This window comes from Falco punctatus, assembly GCF_963210335.1.
Source record: "Falco punctatus genome assembly, chromosome: 2".
In the NCBI taxonomy this organism is placed as follows: domain Eukaryota; kingdom Metazoa; phylum Chordata; class Aves; order Falconiformes; family Falconidae; genus Falco; species Falco punctatus.
In genome coordinates this window covers 14812860-14830487 of record NC_137581.1, presented here as the reverse complement: position 1 = coordinate 14830487, position 17628 = coordinate 14812860, and the positions used below count along the sequence as shown (strand labels likewise).

At 37.6% G+C, this 17628-nt stretch overlaps 1 protein-coding gene across 7 annotated transcripts in view; it reads right to left on the bottom strand.

The window, feature by feature from the left end:
* Nucleotides 1–17628, bottom strand: part of CNTN5 (contactin 5) — a 968197-nt gene that overhangs the window by 44583 nt on the left and 905986 nt on the right. For 6 of the 7 annotated variants that reach the window (XM_080376471.1, XM_080376469.1, XM_080376475.1 and 3 more), the window contains 3 exons: nucleotides 13531–13689; nucleotides 12952–13101; nucleotides 2223–2293 (listed from right to left, as the gene is read on the bottom strand). In XM_080376471.1, the coding sequence (XP_080232597.1) occupies nucleotides 2223–2293; nucleotides 12952–13101; nucleotides 13531–13689 (380 nt within the window). The remainder of the gene's footprint in view (nucleotides 1–2222; nucleotides 2294–12951; nucleotides 13102–13530; nucleotides 13690–17628) is intronic. The other variant, XM_080376474.1, reaches the window with a different exon arrangement.

The following is a 17628-nucleotide window of genomic DNA, read 5'->3' as shown; positions in this document are numbered from 1 at the left end:
GTGACTGTCTCACCACCAGGCACCCCACCCACAGACACCTTCTCTGCCCATCTTTCTGAAGCTGTGCACTGTGCATCCAAGGGAAAAAAAAAATAATCATGACTCTAGAGGCAGAGGAGGAAAAAACAAGACAGACTTTGTCAACTATTGATTTGAGTTGGAAAGGAGAAGCCTGGCATCTCTTTGCAATACTTATGGAGCTGGCAGTAGACAGTCACTATAAAAAAAGCCAGAAATATAAGAGAAGTAGCAGAAGCCTTGAATTTCACTGCAAATGCTAAATGCACAGTCTGTGATTAAAGCTGTGTGAATAAAATTTTGTTGAACCTGCTGAGTATAATCCAGGAGCCTAGGTAGGTTAGTCTTTTGCTGAATTCCCAGAGACCCATATACCATCCCAGTACCTCTTCAGACTTCAAAGTACTTTGTCGAATTCCTATTGCCTGTGTAAGTCCAATACAACTTTTTTGGATCGTGCAAAAGCACAGACCAACTGTGCTGGAGCTATGCTAATTTACACTGTGGTTGTGCCTTATGGAAATGCAGTGGCTACACCACAGACCACAGAAATCTGCAGTGAGTTCAAGTGTTATCCATTGCAATAGGATAAGTTCTTCAGCAGAAATTCCAACACTTACTTTTAATTGCATGTTTTTGTGTTTTGTTCTATCTTTTTACCATTTCTTGAAGAGACAGTGACTGTAATTGGAAATGGTAGCAATCTTTCAAACAATATTTTTCAAACAATTTTCAATCAAAAAAATCTTTAAATTAAAAAATGTAAATATGCCCACTTCACAATTTATATTCTACACAGATGAAATGCTATGATGTTTTTGTAATCTTAATTTGATTAGTGACTTTATGAAGTTTAAGAAGTTTGTGAAACAAAAGTACGCTGAAAGTATTAACACTAGGAAGAACAGCATTAGATATTCATGGAAACAAGGAGCTAATCAGAAACAAAGGGGAAGGTTTGACACCTCCTGCCTTATTGGCAGTTTGCAGTCCTTAGCTAGAAGAGAAAAAGCATCACCTGGCTTTTGTGGTAAAAAGTCGGTGTATCCTGAAAGTTGTGTTGTAGGAATTGCTAATTCATGACTGTGTGTTTTATCTGTATTGCAGGATGGGACACTCATGGGTCTATGGTTTCTTTTGGAAGGAAAATTCAACCCTTGACAAAGAGGGAGATATAACACACTTCAGTAGTCTCCCATTCAAATCATCTGGGGAGCAATATAAAGACAGTTAATATGAGTACTACATACTAATATATGATATTAAGGACTGCGATTAAGCCAGTTTACATCAGATACAGATCTAGCCACCTGATGGTTTTGTTTGGGATTCAGCAAGTTCTCTCCCAATAGGAGAGGTGCTGCTGTTCATAGTAATAGACTATAAAGCAAATTGAAATCAGATCTGTCTCAACTGCCTCAGGTAGCTGGTGTCGGAGAAGGCAGATGTGCCAACAGAAGACAGCCTATTTAGATGTCCTAAAATTTGCCATTTTAAGCAGTTAGTCAGAATTCTGTGTGTCTTTTGCCATCTGAATATCTCCTCAAGTTGACTAAACTAAAACTTCTTTCATTAAACCCCCATGTCTTGATGTCATTTTTCTTGGTGTTGTGTGTGTATATATTTTCTGAATTTGAAACTCTTCATAATGAATCTAGAAGTTTTGAAAATCCCTCAAGAAAAGTCTCTGTTCTACTGTGTTATTTATGGTTAGCAGAGAAGGTAACTCCCACTCATCCAATTGCCCACTGGCATGGTCACACAGCTGTGTTGCATCTTGCATCACAAATATCTTCTCAAATACAGGTTGATTTCAGGTCTTTAGTTTTATATTTTTATGAAATACATAAAAATAATTGCTTCTTAATTTAAATAATAATAAAAAAGTTATAAGCTTCTCCTTCTGTTCCCTTAACTATTATTTCACCTGGTTTAGCATTTAGATAAGATCCAGAAAAGTTAAGTCAACCCAAGCAGTAGATCAGGAGGAAGACTTAATGAATTAGCACAACTTTGGAGCTGTTACCATAATGCCCTCTGCTCAAACCACGTGAAAATGCACATCACTTTGAAAGTTTAACACATCTTTAAAGAACAGTACTTTGTTTTCATGTCTTGCCAAGGTTTGCTGTAAGGAAACCCCAGTACAGTACTCTTTATTTTGCCCTCAAAGAAGTAAACATGAAATCAGAAAAGTCCCTTACCTCCCATGCTATTACTAATTCATGTCGCCTTCCACTTCTGCCACTTACATTAGCTGGAGGTGTCTTTGGCACTGTGAGTGAAAAGGAAAAAAAAAAAACCAAACAACAAAACAAAACGTCCAAGTTATTGAAGTTTTCCCCACAGTAATAAGTTGCTGCAGAAGACATGAGTCTGATAAATCAGAACAGAAATAACAAACACAGCACTCTGTGGTAAAGAAAATTTGCTTTCATTTCACAGAATTCCACAGTCAAGCTGGTAAACTCAAGCAGAGTGTAAGCTGATAAGAAAAATAATATTGGAATAAAAAGCTGTTTAAACACTATGCCTTCTTCAGATTAGTCAAAACTTCAATGTACAGATCATCTAAGAGATAAAACAGGAATTATCTTGTAAACATTTGTATTTTTTGAATATACAAATCAAAATCAGATACCAGGAAACCTGACATATTTCAGAATCCAGGTAAAATCTTAGGACATAAATAATATGTCTCTACTATTTCTCAGGTCAGTAGTGATTTATAATGTTTTAGTAATTGTAGATCTATTCTTATATGCTTTAACAGGCAGCCAATTTTCAGAAATTTTAAAGTAATCATCCTTAAACACCCTTTATACTGCAAAATGCTAGAAGCAGTACTACCCAGTTCTTTAAAAACTGACACCACCATCATGGCTTTAAAAGCACATATGAGCAGCTGATGAAATTCTTTAAAAGAAATTGAAAGTATCATCATCAGAGTGAATTTGGTTATCATATCTTGTAAACCCCCAAATTTTAATTCTTCCATTGGAGTTGTGTAATTTTTTATCTTAGTGCCTCTAATGGCGCTCCTAAAATGACTAATGTCTTGAGTTTATTTACTGTGAGCAGGTAATGCTTGTATTCTTTATTTGATTAAATATATCCAAAGATAGAGACTCTTCCTTACAGAAGCACATAGGTCATTGGTAGAAATGCGGTGTAAGGCAGTAACTGTTAAGGCCTTATTGCATGCTGTTTAGCTTATTTATTGAGTAGCATTGTGCCTTTGAACTATACAAATAAAGACACCTTTAAATAAATGTACATGGTCCTCTCTGTTTCCCATGTTGATCATTAACAGCTGAAGTTCAATAAAAGTGCAATTTTTACTAGGTCCTGGAAGTTCACATAAAATTTTAGAATTTGTTTGTCTAATGTCTTTTTGAACTCTGAACTCCTCTTTAGAGGACATAAGCCCAGTTCTGTTTTTTCTCATAAATGATGCAAACCCACAAAGCTTATGAATTTCTTCTGATAGACACTGTTGGAAATGAGCCCTTTTAGCTGTAGTTCTTACCAGACTGATAGGGGAGGTTTCTCATGTGTGAAACATCTCTCTACAGTAAACCTGGGTTTATCTGGCAAAAACAGTGCCTTCGACTTCCTTCCTTCCTTCCTTCCTTCCTTCCTTCCTTCCTTCCTTCCTTCCTTCCTTCCTTCCTTCCTTCCTTCCTTCCTTCCTTCCTTCCTTCCTTCTTTCCCTCCCTCCCTCCCCACATGCTAAATGAGAACTTTCATAGTTACTTTCTGCTGAAAGCTCTTGACTTCTGTGTAATCAGATGATCTAATTGCTTTGCAGTTTAACATTAGCTAGTGGGAAACCAGGTATCCATGCTGAGCTTGTAGTTCAGACTCCTTCCCTAATGGATGCAGAGCTTTGGGGTGGTTCCCTCCATCCAAAGACAACTGTCTAAACAGCGAGAAAAATTGTTTGGACTCTATTGACTGGAGACGTGAACTGGTTTAAACTAAGACCTAATCTTTACATAGCAATAATTTAATCACATTTTTCTTTCAGAAACAGAATTGCCCTCTGGATTAAAAAAAAAATAGAAACATCCAAACCCCACAGAATAAAAACAATCAGTGTGCAACACTGGGATGAATGTTCTACAGTGAAAAGATGTGGATGAAGAATCATCTGCCAGTAAATTAACATGCAAAAATTATGATGCCATCTCTAATGGAGCGTATTTAAACCTTGTTTAACATCCATTTTTCTCTTGCCTTTCCAAGACATTTTTGGGTAATTTATAAAGGTAAATGAAGTTTTTATGTAGGTGCCACATAACTGATGAGAAAGCATGCAGCACTTCTTTGAAGCATCCAGTGTGATGGACTTATTTAACCTGCAGTGTCCTCTTTCTAGAGTGTTCTTGTTAACAGATTTGCAGACAGAAGCCCTAATTAAATGAATAAGTGCTAAAAGAATAAAACTGTCAAAACGATGAATTTCTTTTGCACCGAACTAAAATATACATTCACACAGTGAAACTCTCAAATGAATAACCATTAAAAGAATAAATGTGTCAAAGGAATAAATTTTCTCGGCACTGCACCAAAGCACATAATACACAGTTATAGGGGGGCATTTTGAAATGAGTAACTGTTAAGTGAAGAAAACTATTAAAAGAAAACATTTTTTGCCAGGCATCGAGGTTATATATTAGCAACCCTTTCAGCAGCATCAAGTTTATAGCAGTGTTATATCTGAATTTACTTACTCATAGCCTAAGTTTATTGCCATGCAATTAGTGACTTCCCAATCTTTAAGTTGTTAATTGTTAGCAGTGACACTCATGAAGATGCACTTGCATCAAATATGCAAGTATGATGATTAAACTTGGCTCCCAGACACAGGATCCATGTGCTTGGAGGACAAGGACATTAGGACCTCTTTTCTTTAATGCTTGTCAAAGCTGAAAAATTCAGTATTGTTTCTTCTGAATAAATACACCTCAACTAGTAGCAAAGAGCTTTTTGCTGTGTTAATGTCTCATGTAATGAGAAGATGAGAGAACATCATCTACTGGAAAATGAACTACTTGCTCCTTGGCTTAAAACTGGTCTTTAGGATTATAAAATATGACTATGCTTAGTTTGATCGTATGCTTGTATTTCTGCTTAAAGCCTTCTTGTTAGCCCCTTTGCCAGCTATCCTTTGTCACTTGTCCCCTGTTTAATTCTTAGACCGTAAGTTCTTTGGGATCAGGTTGGTTCTTTTGTTTTGTTTCTTCAGCCACTGGTAAGGTTGGGACTTAAAAGCCAGGTCTCTCCATTGTTCTAATAATGCGAACAACAAACAGTGCTAAAAACTGTGTCCTGAAAGAAACGGTACTGGATGTAGTTCATAGTAAATAACGGCTGTATGCTGTCGGACACTGACGTTGAAACCTCCACTTAAGGCAAACAAACAAGAATCCTGGAATGGCTTTGCCAGGAATTTGTTTTGAACAGAAACAGCAGGATTTGTTTCTCATTGTTTTCCATTTTTTTGGAAGTACTGTGTCATGCTGAAAATGAAAGTGAAATTAAACACTATTAAAACTTATCTCCCCTAAACCAAACAAATAAAAAACCCTTTAACATTTTCTGTAAGAGCAAGCATGATAAATGTACCCCTCAGCATCCTATGAAGAATTTGATGACATGCTTAAAATATAAATGAAGAAAGGGAAAGGAAATGAAGAAAAAGAAAGAAAGATATGGAAGGGTAAAGCTTGTACATGAAGCCACGGCCAATTGTTTAATAATTTGCATGTCTGTTATCATTACAAGCTACATATGCATGAAAAGCAGTGTTTGTTCTTCAGGAAAAAGTGTATGCACAGAACTGATGTTGCTGAGGGCTTTGTGTATGGGAGCAGTGGTTATAAAGTGCTGAAAAGCGCCGACATTGCCACCTATATATATTAAATCTATATTTAAATGCAAAGTTTGGGGAAGCTTTTCAAAGTGGTAATACCATAGCTATGAAACCATGAACATTTCGGGTAGATGTTAGCTTTTCTTCCAGAGCTCCACTATGTCCAACATTCTGAAAACTGCTTTGTGCTTCAGGGTGCTTAAATTAAGTTTTTGATTCAGAGATTTAAAAATCCCTCTCCCTTCATTCTGCATGGTTGATGGATTTTCTGGGTTTTTTTAAAATGAAAACTGTAGATTCTGATAGAATGTAAAGATAAGCCCATTCGAAGGTTTTGGGTACTCACTTTTGGGCAAAATATGGACAATTATTAAATATTTCATTTTGATGTTATAACAAATGAAACATAGCCATTTGTGTTTTTTTTAAAAAAGGTGTAATTTGAATTTTACTTCAGTTTTATATAAAAATAGACAAAAGTGGAAAGAAAAATGAGGATATTTTGTTTTTAACTGTCAGAGATTTTAATTTTTATCCAAAATTGTTATTTTACTTCTAATTCTCCTTATTTTTACTTCAGTGAGTGAACTGAAAAAATCTTTTAAACTGCTTTAGCTCTAGATTCCTTTCCTTATAGAAAGGAAAAGAGAATGTTGCAATGAACCTGGAAAAACTGGAAGTACTTGAAAACCAGTTAATTCTCTTTTTAACATTCCAACCTTGTAAATAATTTTTTTAAAAGTTGGTGAATGAATAGTTAATAATTTTAAAGTTTCTGTTTTGTCTTTTCAAGGAAATATATTTTTTTCCCAGTTCTGTGTGTTTTGTTTATTGCAAAGAGATATGACAGGTTCTTAATTTTGTAGCGTGTCTTAATTTTTGTGCAGAAAAAAAGTATTTATCAGCCAAGATTATAATTGATTATAGTATTGCTGTAGAAACATGTAGCTAGATTTAGTCCCTGTCCTTCCATTTTGCAGTCTGAATAGGTGAGATAGAGGGAGGACAAATGGAAGCAAGCCCCTTACTAACCTCCTGTTCTTAGAGTAAGAAATGCTAACGTGAGCTGCCCAAATTTACAAAGTTTTCTGATAAGCAATTGAGTCCAGATTTCCCAAATCCCAGTTCTGTACTTTAATCACAAGGTCTTTCTTAACTGTACTTGAATCCTGAGATATTTTCCACATGGATTTATTTTTAAATAAATTCTGAAACATTGTGTCAAATAAAGCAAAATGAAACAAAATGTTGACATTGTTACACTTTTTGGGGAGATGAATTATTAAACTTGGCTTCGGTCCTTAAGAAAATGTTTGCTCACGGTACAGTTGCAGTTCTTTATTTCTTTTAGAGCTTTTTGTATCTTTTAAGTACAGGTGTAGTTTGAAAACCAACTCTTCTTAGCTGTGGAAAAGGTATGAACAGGGGGGGAAAGTTTGTTACCATCTTGGCAGAATTTCCTAATGTAAGGACCAAAGCAACAACACATTCAGCCGTTTTTTCTTCTTGGTTGTTTTCCTTTATGTATCTATATATCTGTATAAATCTCCTGCAGTACACATCTGGGAAACAGAGGGTTCTTAAGTGAAAACCCTTTCACTGTGTGAAAGGCCAGCCCTCCAGTTCTCACCCTCCCAGGAAAACATTTCACATCTCATCTGTTCAGGAATGAAATGTAAAATGTGCCAGCACCTTGGAAGCGGGTGGTGTACTGTATTCAACTATTGGAAAACAGCGATGCCCCAGCTGGTCTCAGGATCAGCATTTTCGTTGTTCTCACTTCCTCTGTATTTTTAATATTTGTAATTTAGTAGAAGACAGAATTCAGTTCCATTCACTGATAACTGTGTCATGTGTGGCTGCAGGACTCAGTCTGCATAGCCTCCATATCACCACGTACAGGACTGAAATCTCAAATGCTGTGGCATATATGCCAAGGAACCAGTTCCTTAGTTTTCTTGTTATGTCTTTTAGTAGCACACACATTTGGATCCTTTGTTAATATATACTGCATATTAGTTTGAGCCTGCAATATTGTGTGTTAATAGCCTATTGTATGTAAATATACCCATGCAGTCAATGGTTACCATCTACTTTCTCTTCTCTTTTTGTTTTTCCTTATGGAAAAGCATTTTTTCTATAAAAGCTTAGTAGCCTTTGTAATCATCTCCAAATGTCTCAGATACAGCGGGTTATTCATTTTTTTCGCAGAGCAAAAGCTGAAACTTCTTTTATACTGGTCAACAAACAAATAAAACACAACTTCGAACGACAAAAAAAACCTGAAAGCAAAGCCAGTGTAAAAGATGTAACTTTTTTCCTGGGACAGAGGCAGTTCTTGGTATGCTATGAAGAAATTCTAGCGGATAATAAGGGCAACTTAATGGTAAATAAGGACTTATTAAAAATAAAACCTGTGTACAATCTGCTACTAACAGAGTGCATTGTTACCTCATAGAATCAGGTTTGCATGCATGATTAGCAGGTTAAACTTTAATTCTACTCAATTTCTCTCTCCCCATGTTTCCTCATGAATAGATAATGTAATTGATGCTTTGCCCCCAGGCTTCAAATGCCCGACTGCCTTAGTGGAATGCCAGACATGTTTAAATTCATGTTATTGGCTCTTTTCACCTTGTGGACCTGTAAAATATGTATCAAGGCTAGAACTGACAGAAATGCAGCAGCTGGCTATAAGTTAGATGTGCCAGAAAATTGCAGTATTATCCATTCCGATGAAAGTAGCTATGAAAAGCAATCATGTTAACTAAATATGAGCTAAGTAACAGGATTAGGGTTTAATTAGAAAATTAAAGCAAGTGGAAATCTGTTTATTATTCTGTTGATTTCCTTACACCATCCCGATTATTGTTTCTATGGGTATTTTTAGATAATGGACTAATATAAAATGTTGTTACTATCTTGGGGAAGAAGTGATAAAATAAGTGAGGTGTGGGGAGAGAAAAAGACTTTAGTCTGCAGTCAAATTAGCTTGTTCCATTAAATTACAAATGCTGGTTTCCATTAAAGTATAAAAGAATGGCAGCAGAATCACACATTTGCTGCCTCTGTGGGTTGTCTAAACAGCTACCGCTCAGCCTGGGGACCTCAACTTTCTGAGGATGAGACACAGTCACCTTCTCTGCTGGGAGACTGATGGTTCTGTAGTTGTACCCAGCGCAGGGGCAGCCTGCCTGTTCTCACTTGTGGGTCACATCTGACATTACTGCAAATAGCCAGGTTACTGTGCCTGGGTCATGAGTAGAGAGGCTGATGCCATGTCCTTTCTGAAATATAACGTCCTTTCACATACATGTCTTCTCAGAATTGAGTTCTATGGTACTAGAACTGTAACCCATGTTGAGAGATTTTCCCTTGAAGCTTTCAGATAAAGGAATAGTAATGGAGAGATTCTGAAAAAAAGAAAAGCATCACTGGGTACACTAAGACAGATATTAATGTGCTAATTTGGAAAACAATATATGAAACCCAATGAAACCTATTGTTAGTTTTCTTGTCTGTTTGACTTTGGCATCTGAAAACTGTGCCAGAGGTGATAATTCCTGCAGTCACTGCCAGCTGTCTCAGAGGGCAGAGCTAAACAGGCTCTGGCCTTCAGGAATATCTGGAGATCAGGGAACAGTGGCTGCCTGAATGAAAAAGATCATGAAGCCTCTGGCATTCTAAGAGTGCCATAAAAATTATAAGCAATAATTTTGCAAAGAATTATGTGTAACAGGGTTTGTTTGTTTGTTTTTTCTTTCTTTTTTTTTTTTCTTCCTGTTCTTTGTTTAAAGCAGAGTCCATTGTGTTATGGTTCTGACTTTACAACCCTTTGCAGGTTCTAACCTGCAAAGGTTACATCTTAGATGGGAAGTTACATCTTATTGTAACTCCTGTCTTCTCACTCCCTCTATAGAATAAGAAAATGAGACTGCATCAATCTTTTTTATTTAAAAAAAAAACCCAAAACACCAAAAAAACCCCCCACACAAACCCCAAACCAATTCACAAGTGAATCAGAAACTAAATTTTTTTTAAAGAAAGGTCTTTTGAAATTGAGGGGATGGTAACAGACTTCTGCTTTACCACACCGTGTTAAGCAGGCACACCAAATAAATTCAGCTTCAATTTCTCCAAAGGCTGTTAAGTTGTTTTACTGGCACCTGTCTGGATTTCAATGTCATGCTACAAAACACTCCTTCTAACATGACATTTGTGCAGCTGTAACTCCGGTAGCAAAAAGGTATTCCTAACTGGGAAGCTGAAAGTGCAAGTAAACATCTAGTATGGTCTTTTTCCTATTTGAACTAATAACTTACTGATTTGTTATTCAAAAAGACTTGCATTCGTATCAGCTACAGCAGTGTTTATCAGGAGGAGACCCATGCACTGGAGTACAGATCATTGCCAGCTGAGTTAAAGACTCTGCTCCTTCTGTGGCAGCAAAAGTGGATTATTACCCAGCAACAAATGCCAATCACTGGGTGAAAATACACTGCACCCTGCATGCTTTGTCTGTCTCACAATTTTATTCTTTTTTTACTGATCATTATGATGTTTTATCAATTCTTTTTTACAGAGGTAGGATTCTAATGGTTTTCCAAAGGAATATTCACGATGGGTGTGCATGAAGAAGATGTTCACTAGAGCTGTAGGAATATGTTTTAGTAAACACAGCCTTTGTTTGGTAAACACTGGGAAAGAAGAAGAAGGAACCCAAACCCTGTGACAGCTAGATGAAATGTAACATTTTCAAACTTCAACTTGTGAGAAAAACATTCAACCACAGCTTCAATACATGCAGTTGATTAAAATCCTGAACCATCTTTTCAAAAACAGGGAACATATTCATAAATGGAAAAGAACGTATTCCCAGGGGTGCAACCTATTACAGGATAAACTTTTTCCATAATGGTTGTGTCCTTTCTGATATGTACCACCTGAATAAATAGGGAAGCCATTCAAACATTAGGGTCCAGCAGAATTTTCGCTGCACATGAAATATTGTACAAAATCAATGAAAGAATGATGGTGGTGAAATAATTTTTAAAAAAAATAATTTGAGATTAAACTAGCTCGTGTTTTTTATTTAATTTTCCTTTCCTCCTTTTCTTAATGGAACAAAGTATGTAGCATATGAAGCTTCTGCTATAAAATTACTGAGTTTCACACTGTGGGGAGCTTGCAGAAGAAGAGGGGAGGGAGAGTTGGAAAGGAAGCGTCCTTCCACATGCGTGAATGGAAATCAAATCACTTCAGTGCAGTTCTGTGATTGCACAGTGAAATTTAATATCAGCTAGCAACTACACAGTTATTTAAAACAGAAGTAAATAAATATGTCTTATTACAACTGAAGACAGGTTTATTAGACTTTGTCTGAAATAGTACATCCAATTCTGAGTGCCACAATGAGAAAGGCATTGATCAACAAGAGCAAGTTCAGGAGAGTCCACTGGGATGGTGGGGCTGGAGTACCTGCCTTGTGAGGAGATACTGGGGGAGCTGGGCTTGTTCAGCCTGGAGAAGAGATGTCTTTGGGGAACCTAACAGCAGCTCCCAGTGCCTATGGGGAGGTCATTGATGAGACAGAGATGGGCTCTTCATAGTGGTGCAGGGTGGAAGGGCACAAGACAGAGGTCATAACATGAAATAAGGGCAGTTCTTGCTGGATATATTGAATGAAAAATCATAATGAGATTAGTTAACAGCTGGTACAGGTTGCCCAGAGGAGATGCACAATCTACCTCCTTGGAGGTTTCAAAGACTGAACTGGACAACACACAGAGCAACCTGCTCTGGGGTCAGTTTACACATCTTTGAGTGGGAGGCTGGACTAGAGACCTCCCGAGATCCCCGCCAGCCCCAATTGTTGAGTTGATTCTGTGGTTCTGTCTAAGAAAATCAGCCTGAACATTCTGCTGTGAATGCTTATGGGTGACATACACACATACTGGTGAACTATGGAACTGAGGCACAACATTAACGTATCTTAAAGGTAAGAATATTTTTTCAGAAGAAAGGTGGACACATTTTGGCATTGCCACTTGTAATTCTTATAGTCTCCCTTAATGAGAAGACAGAGTGCAACACAGCTGCTGTATGCATCCAGAATATTTACAACTACAAGAACAGTTATACTTGCAAATTCAAGTGGAATCTTTGAATTTGGCACTCTTCTATCGCGTATGATCAATAAACCACTTACAAATTATTCAGCTTAAGAAACATCAAAACAAAGTCAAAACTCTCTAGGCCTCCTAAGTAACAAAGAAGAATGAAGAATAATCTGAAAGTGTTCTGAGATGCAGTTCTCTTCTGAGGCTTTATTCAAACCCTGTCTCTTTCTGCCTCTTACAATGTCTTTCTTTAGCTGCCTAGGGATTTTTCTCAGATTCCCAATCCTTTATCTCTCTTCATTCTGCCCAATTACTGTCAATGATTCCAAACTTTCCAAGACCACTGAAATTTTCAAGAGACCCAAATAGGATACAAAACGTTTTTGCTGGGCTCCCACAGTACCATTCCAGTCAGAATTATAATCAGTTTTCTTTAAATGCAATAGCAGTTCATAGTAGAGTGTACATGACAAAGAAACACTTAGAGCACAAGGTATTTCAAATTAAGTAACTTCCCACAGCTTCCCTATCTTGCTGAAAAAAAATCTGTGCACCTTCAAGAAGAAGAGTTTTGAAGAATAAGGAGTGAGAGGCTGCTTGGGAGCAGTTGTTTGAAGAAACTGAGAAGCAGCCTGTAATCAAAGAGCTATAGAAGCCTACCAGAGGGCAGGTAGCAATGGCTTAAGTGTAGGGTGAAAAGGCAGCCCAGATGGAGTAAGAAAGCAGGGAATGGTTTTACTTGAAATTTCTGTGAATTAAATAATATTCCTGTAATTAAAATAAACTGGGTCCCCATTACAAAGAATATCACCCTGGAACAGTGATAACTGAACACACAGATGCATACCAGGGAGAAGAGCATAGGTCTATTACAATATTAAAAAACTTCTTGTTTCTGGTAGTCCTGGAAAATTAACCTTTCCATCCTCTTCTTACCTGCTTCGTTGGTTCTGATCACTCGCGATGGTACACTGGGGTCTCCAGTCCCAATTTTGTTGGTTGCCACAACTCTGAACTCATACTCCACCCAAGGGTTCAACTCGACAGCCATAGCAGACTCCATGTCACCAGTTATCACATCTGGAACTGCAGATGGCAAAGAAATGTGTAGGTCACTCAGATATCTGAAGCTTAAATGCAGTGTCACAATGGCAAGTGGACTGTGTGATACAATATGGCCATTAGAAAGATGGACGTCAAGGATCTAGTATGTCGGAAATCACAGCTAGGTTTTTGGTACTCAGTGGTACCCCTGAAAAGGCACAGATTAAAGGATATAGGGGAGAGCTTTCTGCTTATTCACAGATGCATCATGGCAGGTGTCTTTGTGCTGTCCTTTCAGAGCTGTTGCTAAGTAACGTGAAAAGAATAAAAAAAAAAAGAAAAAAAAAATCAGTGCTTTTAATTTATCATTGTTCTCTTAAGAGTGTCTGTTCCTGCAGTTGCAGATGGTTATTATTGTGAAGAGCAGGAGTTTTGAACAGTCTACTGGTGCTGTTTGAAAGTGTCTCTCACCTGTTTTTACGGTCTGCCAGCCAAGAGAAAATGGACTGCGTGCTTGCAGGTTGTAGAGGGAGATAGGGCTGTGATTGTCTGCCCCAGGACTCCAGGAGAGTGTTGCTGTGGTGTCTGTAATTTCCTCCACTATTACAACCCCTGGGGGACCAGGAGGACCTAGAAATAAAGTGGAATAATCAAACAGACCACACCACCATTGTGGATGAGCAGCATTAATATAGGAGATGCATTCTGTAGGGACCCGTTGGAGTTCACTATCCATGAAATATAAGGGTTAAAATGCACACTACTACATCATGGAGATACCTCATTTCCATGATTTCTGTGGGTAAATTGTGATTATTTCTACTCTTTAAATGCTGCATGGGTGAGTATCAATTAACTTGTCAGAGTGACAGCAGAAGAACTAGAAATAGAAACAGATTAAAAAAGAAAAATCTCCATTATAATTGTTCTGAACCTAAAATTAAAAGAAAAAAAGAGCAACTTTAAGAAGCATCCAGGCTAGACTGCACAGTCACAATCACATTTTCTCTTTGCGTGAAACTTGTCAGCAGGAAAGACAAATAGTGATCAAAATGAAGCACAGGTGGATGTGCTACTTGGAGAACAATAATATTACTAATAACTGAGTCAAAGATACAGCATTCATCCTTTTTCTCAAATTCACTCATTCAGGGAAACCTCCTGGATTAGATTTCTGCTGGAAGTCCATTAACTGTTTAATTGAAAACTATTATAAACGAAACAAGACCCAAATTCAAATATTGTGAAGGCTGATAATTACTATAGCTCTATTAAAAACAAACAAAAAAACCACAACAACCTCTCACTCGAGAAATTAAAGGATTATTTATTCCATTTAGCTGCACCAAATGAGAATATGTTAATCACCATTTATAAAGGCCATGCGACTGATCCAACAAGTGAGGTCTCTGGTAACAAATGTTACTTTACAATGAAAAATGTGACTATAATGTCCCATTCCTACCCGAATTTTCTTCTTTAATTCTTCCTGATATTGATATTACTGGTGTTTGAAAACTGTGCATTCACCCTTGTCAAACTAAGTCAGAGGCAAAGTTTTCCTGCTTCAGGATCCTCTTCCACAGTTGTTGTAACTAGATGTTTAGGATAAAATGTGCATCTCTGTTATGCATAAATGCAGAATAAGCATCTCTCTTGTGGTTTCTTATACTTAAAAGCTTACGTAAGTCCTGAAGGACGGGATTTAATACTTCTGTAAAACATTAATATTATTAATAGCTATAATTATTTATGACAAATCTGGATTTACTTGGCATCCAAGACCCTTCTGATTCTTTTCCATCCTCCTGTTCTTGAAGGGTGAAGTTTTGCTTCTGCTCCTACACAGACAAAGGACTGTAAAATCAGAAATGTACTACTGGACACTTCCTCCCAAAATGAAACTGCAGGAAAGGTGATGATGGAAACAACTTTATTAATAGAAAGCAATTGCTGCTACACTTCTGTGGGAGCCTGATGCTGTTTGCATGTATCATAAGCTGTAGTGGAGCAGGTCCTTTGGATCCTTCCATTCCCATGAGCTGTGGTGAGTGGTGCAGTCCCACTTGCTGATCTGTCAGAGCTCTGCACCTGCAGACCAGGGTGGCAAACACTTGGGTCTGGTGCCACCATTTGAAGTCACAATTGTAGCCAGGATTTCTGCATTACTGAGCTTAGCATTATTATGTTTCTGTGCTGTTTCATGCAATCAAATCTTTTGCTGGCCAGAATCCTTAGTCCATGAGTAGAAACAAATTTAACTGAGTATCAAAGGCTAAAAAACCTCCATCAACTGAAGTATTTTTAGTTGCTGTGATTTTTTTCATTTGCAGCTGCAAACAGCTTTATATTTCCTCTGACGTGCCTTCAACAAAAGTATGTTTACATGAACTATAACAACAGTATGATCAGAGTTTTGTAATACTTGGGCTCAATAGCTTCAGAGTGAGAGAGAGACATTCAATTCTTTAAATGAGAAAGTAATTTACGCTATTCACTTGCCTCTGTTTACTTGGCAATGATCTACAAGCAACTAATTGAGATTAATATGTTAGAAATACATGGGATTTAGAAATAATAGCAACAAAAAAAGAGAAACAAATGTCTGAAATTGAAGGGATTCAGTTCCCTCCATTTCAGGAATGGAAGGAATTCAATAAAGTTGAGTACTATGGATGTATGATGGAAGAAGATTGTCTCCACAACACACTGCAGTCATCTTCCCAGGAGCCCAGGGTACAGCTCTGCACTAGAGAAGAACAAGTTTTTCCACTTCCATGGGTGGTGAGGAGCTTCAGTGCTGGGAGCGTGTCCTCTTCCCTTGCCCTGCCTGCTCAGCAGGCTTGACTTTGCCACTGTCAGTGCCTTTCATCGAGTCACAAATGGTGCTGGGGTAAGATGGTGCCACCTCTTGGACACCTTGTGACTCTTGGCCTTTTGGAGTCCCACCTTAATTTGCAGTTGAAAGGTCTTGCTTTTCCTCCTGGAAGAAAACATGGCAGAAAGATGTATCCTCTGCACTCCTGCTTTCCTGCCAAGATTTTTCTGTTCTTTGATGGGAAGCACCAGGTCAGGCCTTCATCTCAAAATAGCAAGTCCTGGGGCTAATTTAATAAAACAGGGTGATCTTCAATCTCTATCATCTGTTGTTTCAGGCTATCTGTTGATGTAGGAAAATACTAGTGAAATTTTTATTTGTAGCCATGAGGGAAGGTTTAAAGGAAAGCTGGGATCTTGATACAATCATACGCTTTTCCTGGGTTGGAGCCCTAGGCCCAGAGTTATATCGTGGTCCTGAGCACAAACAAAATTAAAGGGAAATATTTTAGTACTTTTTCTTTATGACAGTATTTCTTCTGTGCACACCAAATGTTGTTAAAGAGTTTGTAGCCACTGTATTATAGACAAAAGAACAAGCATCTTGCTTATATTAAAGGATTTGAAATAAATTTATGCAGATATCTCCTGCTAAATTCTTAATATATTTTGTTGTTGGAGTTCTTTCATGTTTTTTAAACCTCCTAAATGCATTCCTTAGCATGACAATGTGTCATTATGCTTTCTGAGATGTGTGCTTTTACACAGTCTGCAGGATGACTGCTAGAAAGCATTTCCACTTCCAACAGCAGGCATTCTTGAAAGCGGATTAATAAAAGACAAAAGCCTCAGTGATGACAAATGTATGACACTTAGCCAGGACCTGAGTGCTATGCAGATGTCACTCATTTTTGTAGAAATCTCATTAAATTTTATGCTTGGATGTAATCATTCATGGTGTCAGCTGGATGGCTAATGCAGAGAAGCTTTTCTCCCAAGGGCTATGTTATTGTTCAGGATCTCTAAAACATTTTTTTAGTTGAGAATAACCAATTGAGGAAAAAATGCACAGTCTGCTCGAATGTTTCTCTGGAAACTACACAGAAAACGACTGGTCATAAATGCGCTACAGTGCAGTTGAACTTCATAGAGAAGACATTTGGGACTGCAATAGGCTCTTATGTGGCTCTAGGAGCACTGGAAACCTGATGTCAAGGACATTAGTCAGTTATCTTCTTTCAGAGCAATTCCACAGATTGATACTTCATTTCAGGACATGCATGACTGCATTTTGGCAAAGTTGTTTTATGTATCTTTTATTGTTGGAATGACCATCCTGAAAGGTCCTTTAGATTACTTGCCATGGTACAATGTTAATGTGAGAGTTCTTGAAAGACTATTACCAATAATAGCTGTAGTCATTCCATGAGGCAGTGCCCTTTCCTGTGAATCCCTGAATGTGGGCTGATTTACTCCACTGCTGCCTGACCAGCATAATTCTTACTTTTACCAAACAGCTAAGAAGCTTGATATGCAGCAGTTCATGAGCACAGATTTCTTGACCTGAAGATTTTCCTTTCTGAATGACAAAGTGTACTGGCTTGTCATCAGGAAGATGAGAAGAGAGAAAAAGAGGAAAAGAAAGAGTCAGTTACTGCAGAATAATTGAAAAGGTGCTTGATAAAACAGGAGCTTGACTGTTGTAACAGAAATGTCTTTTGCTGTGCCCACCTGTGAAGTGTTTGCACATGG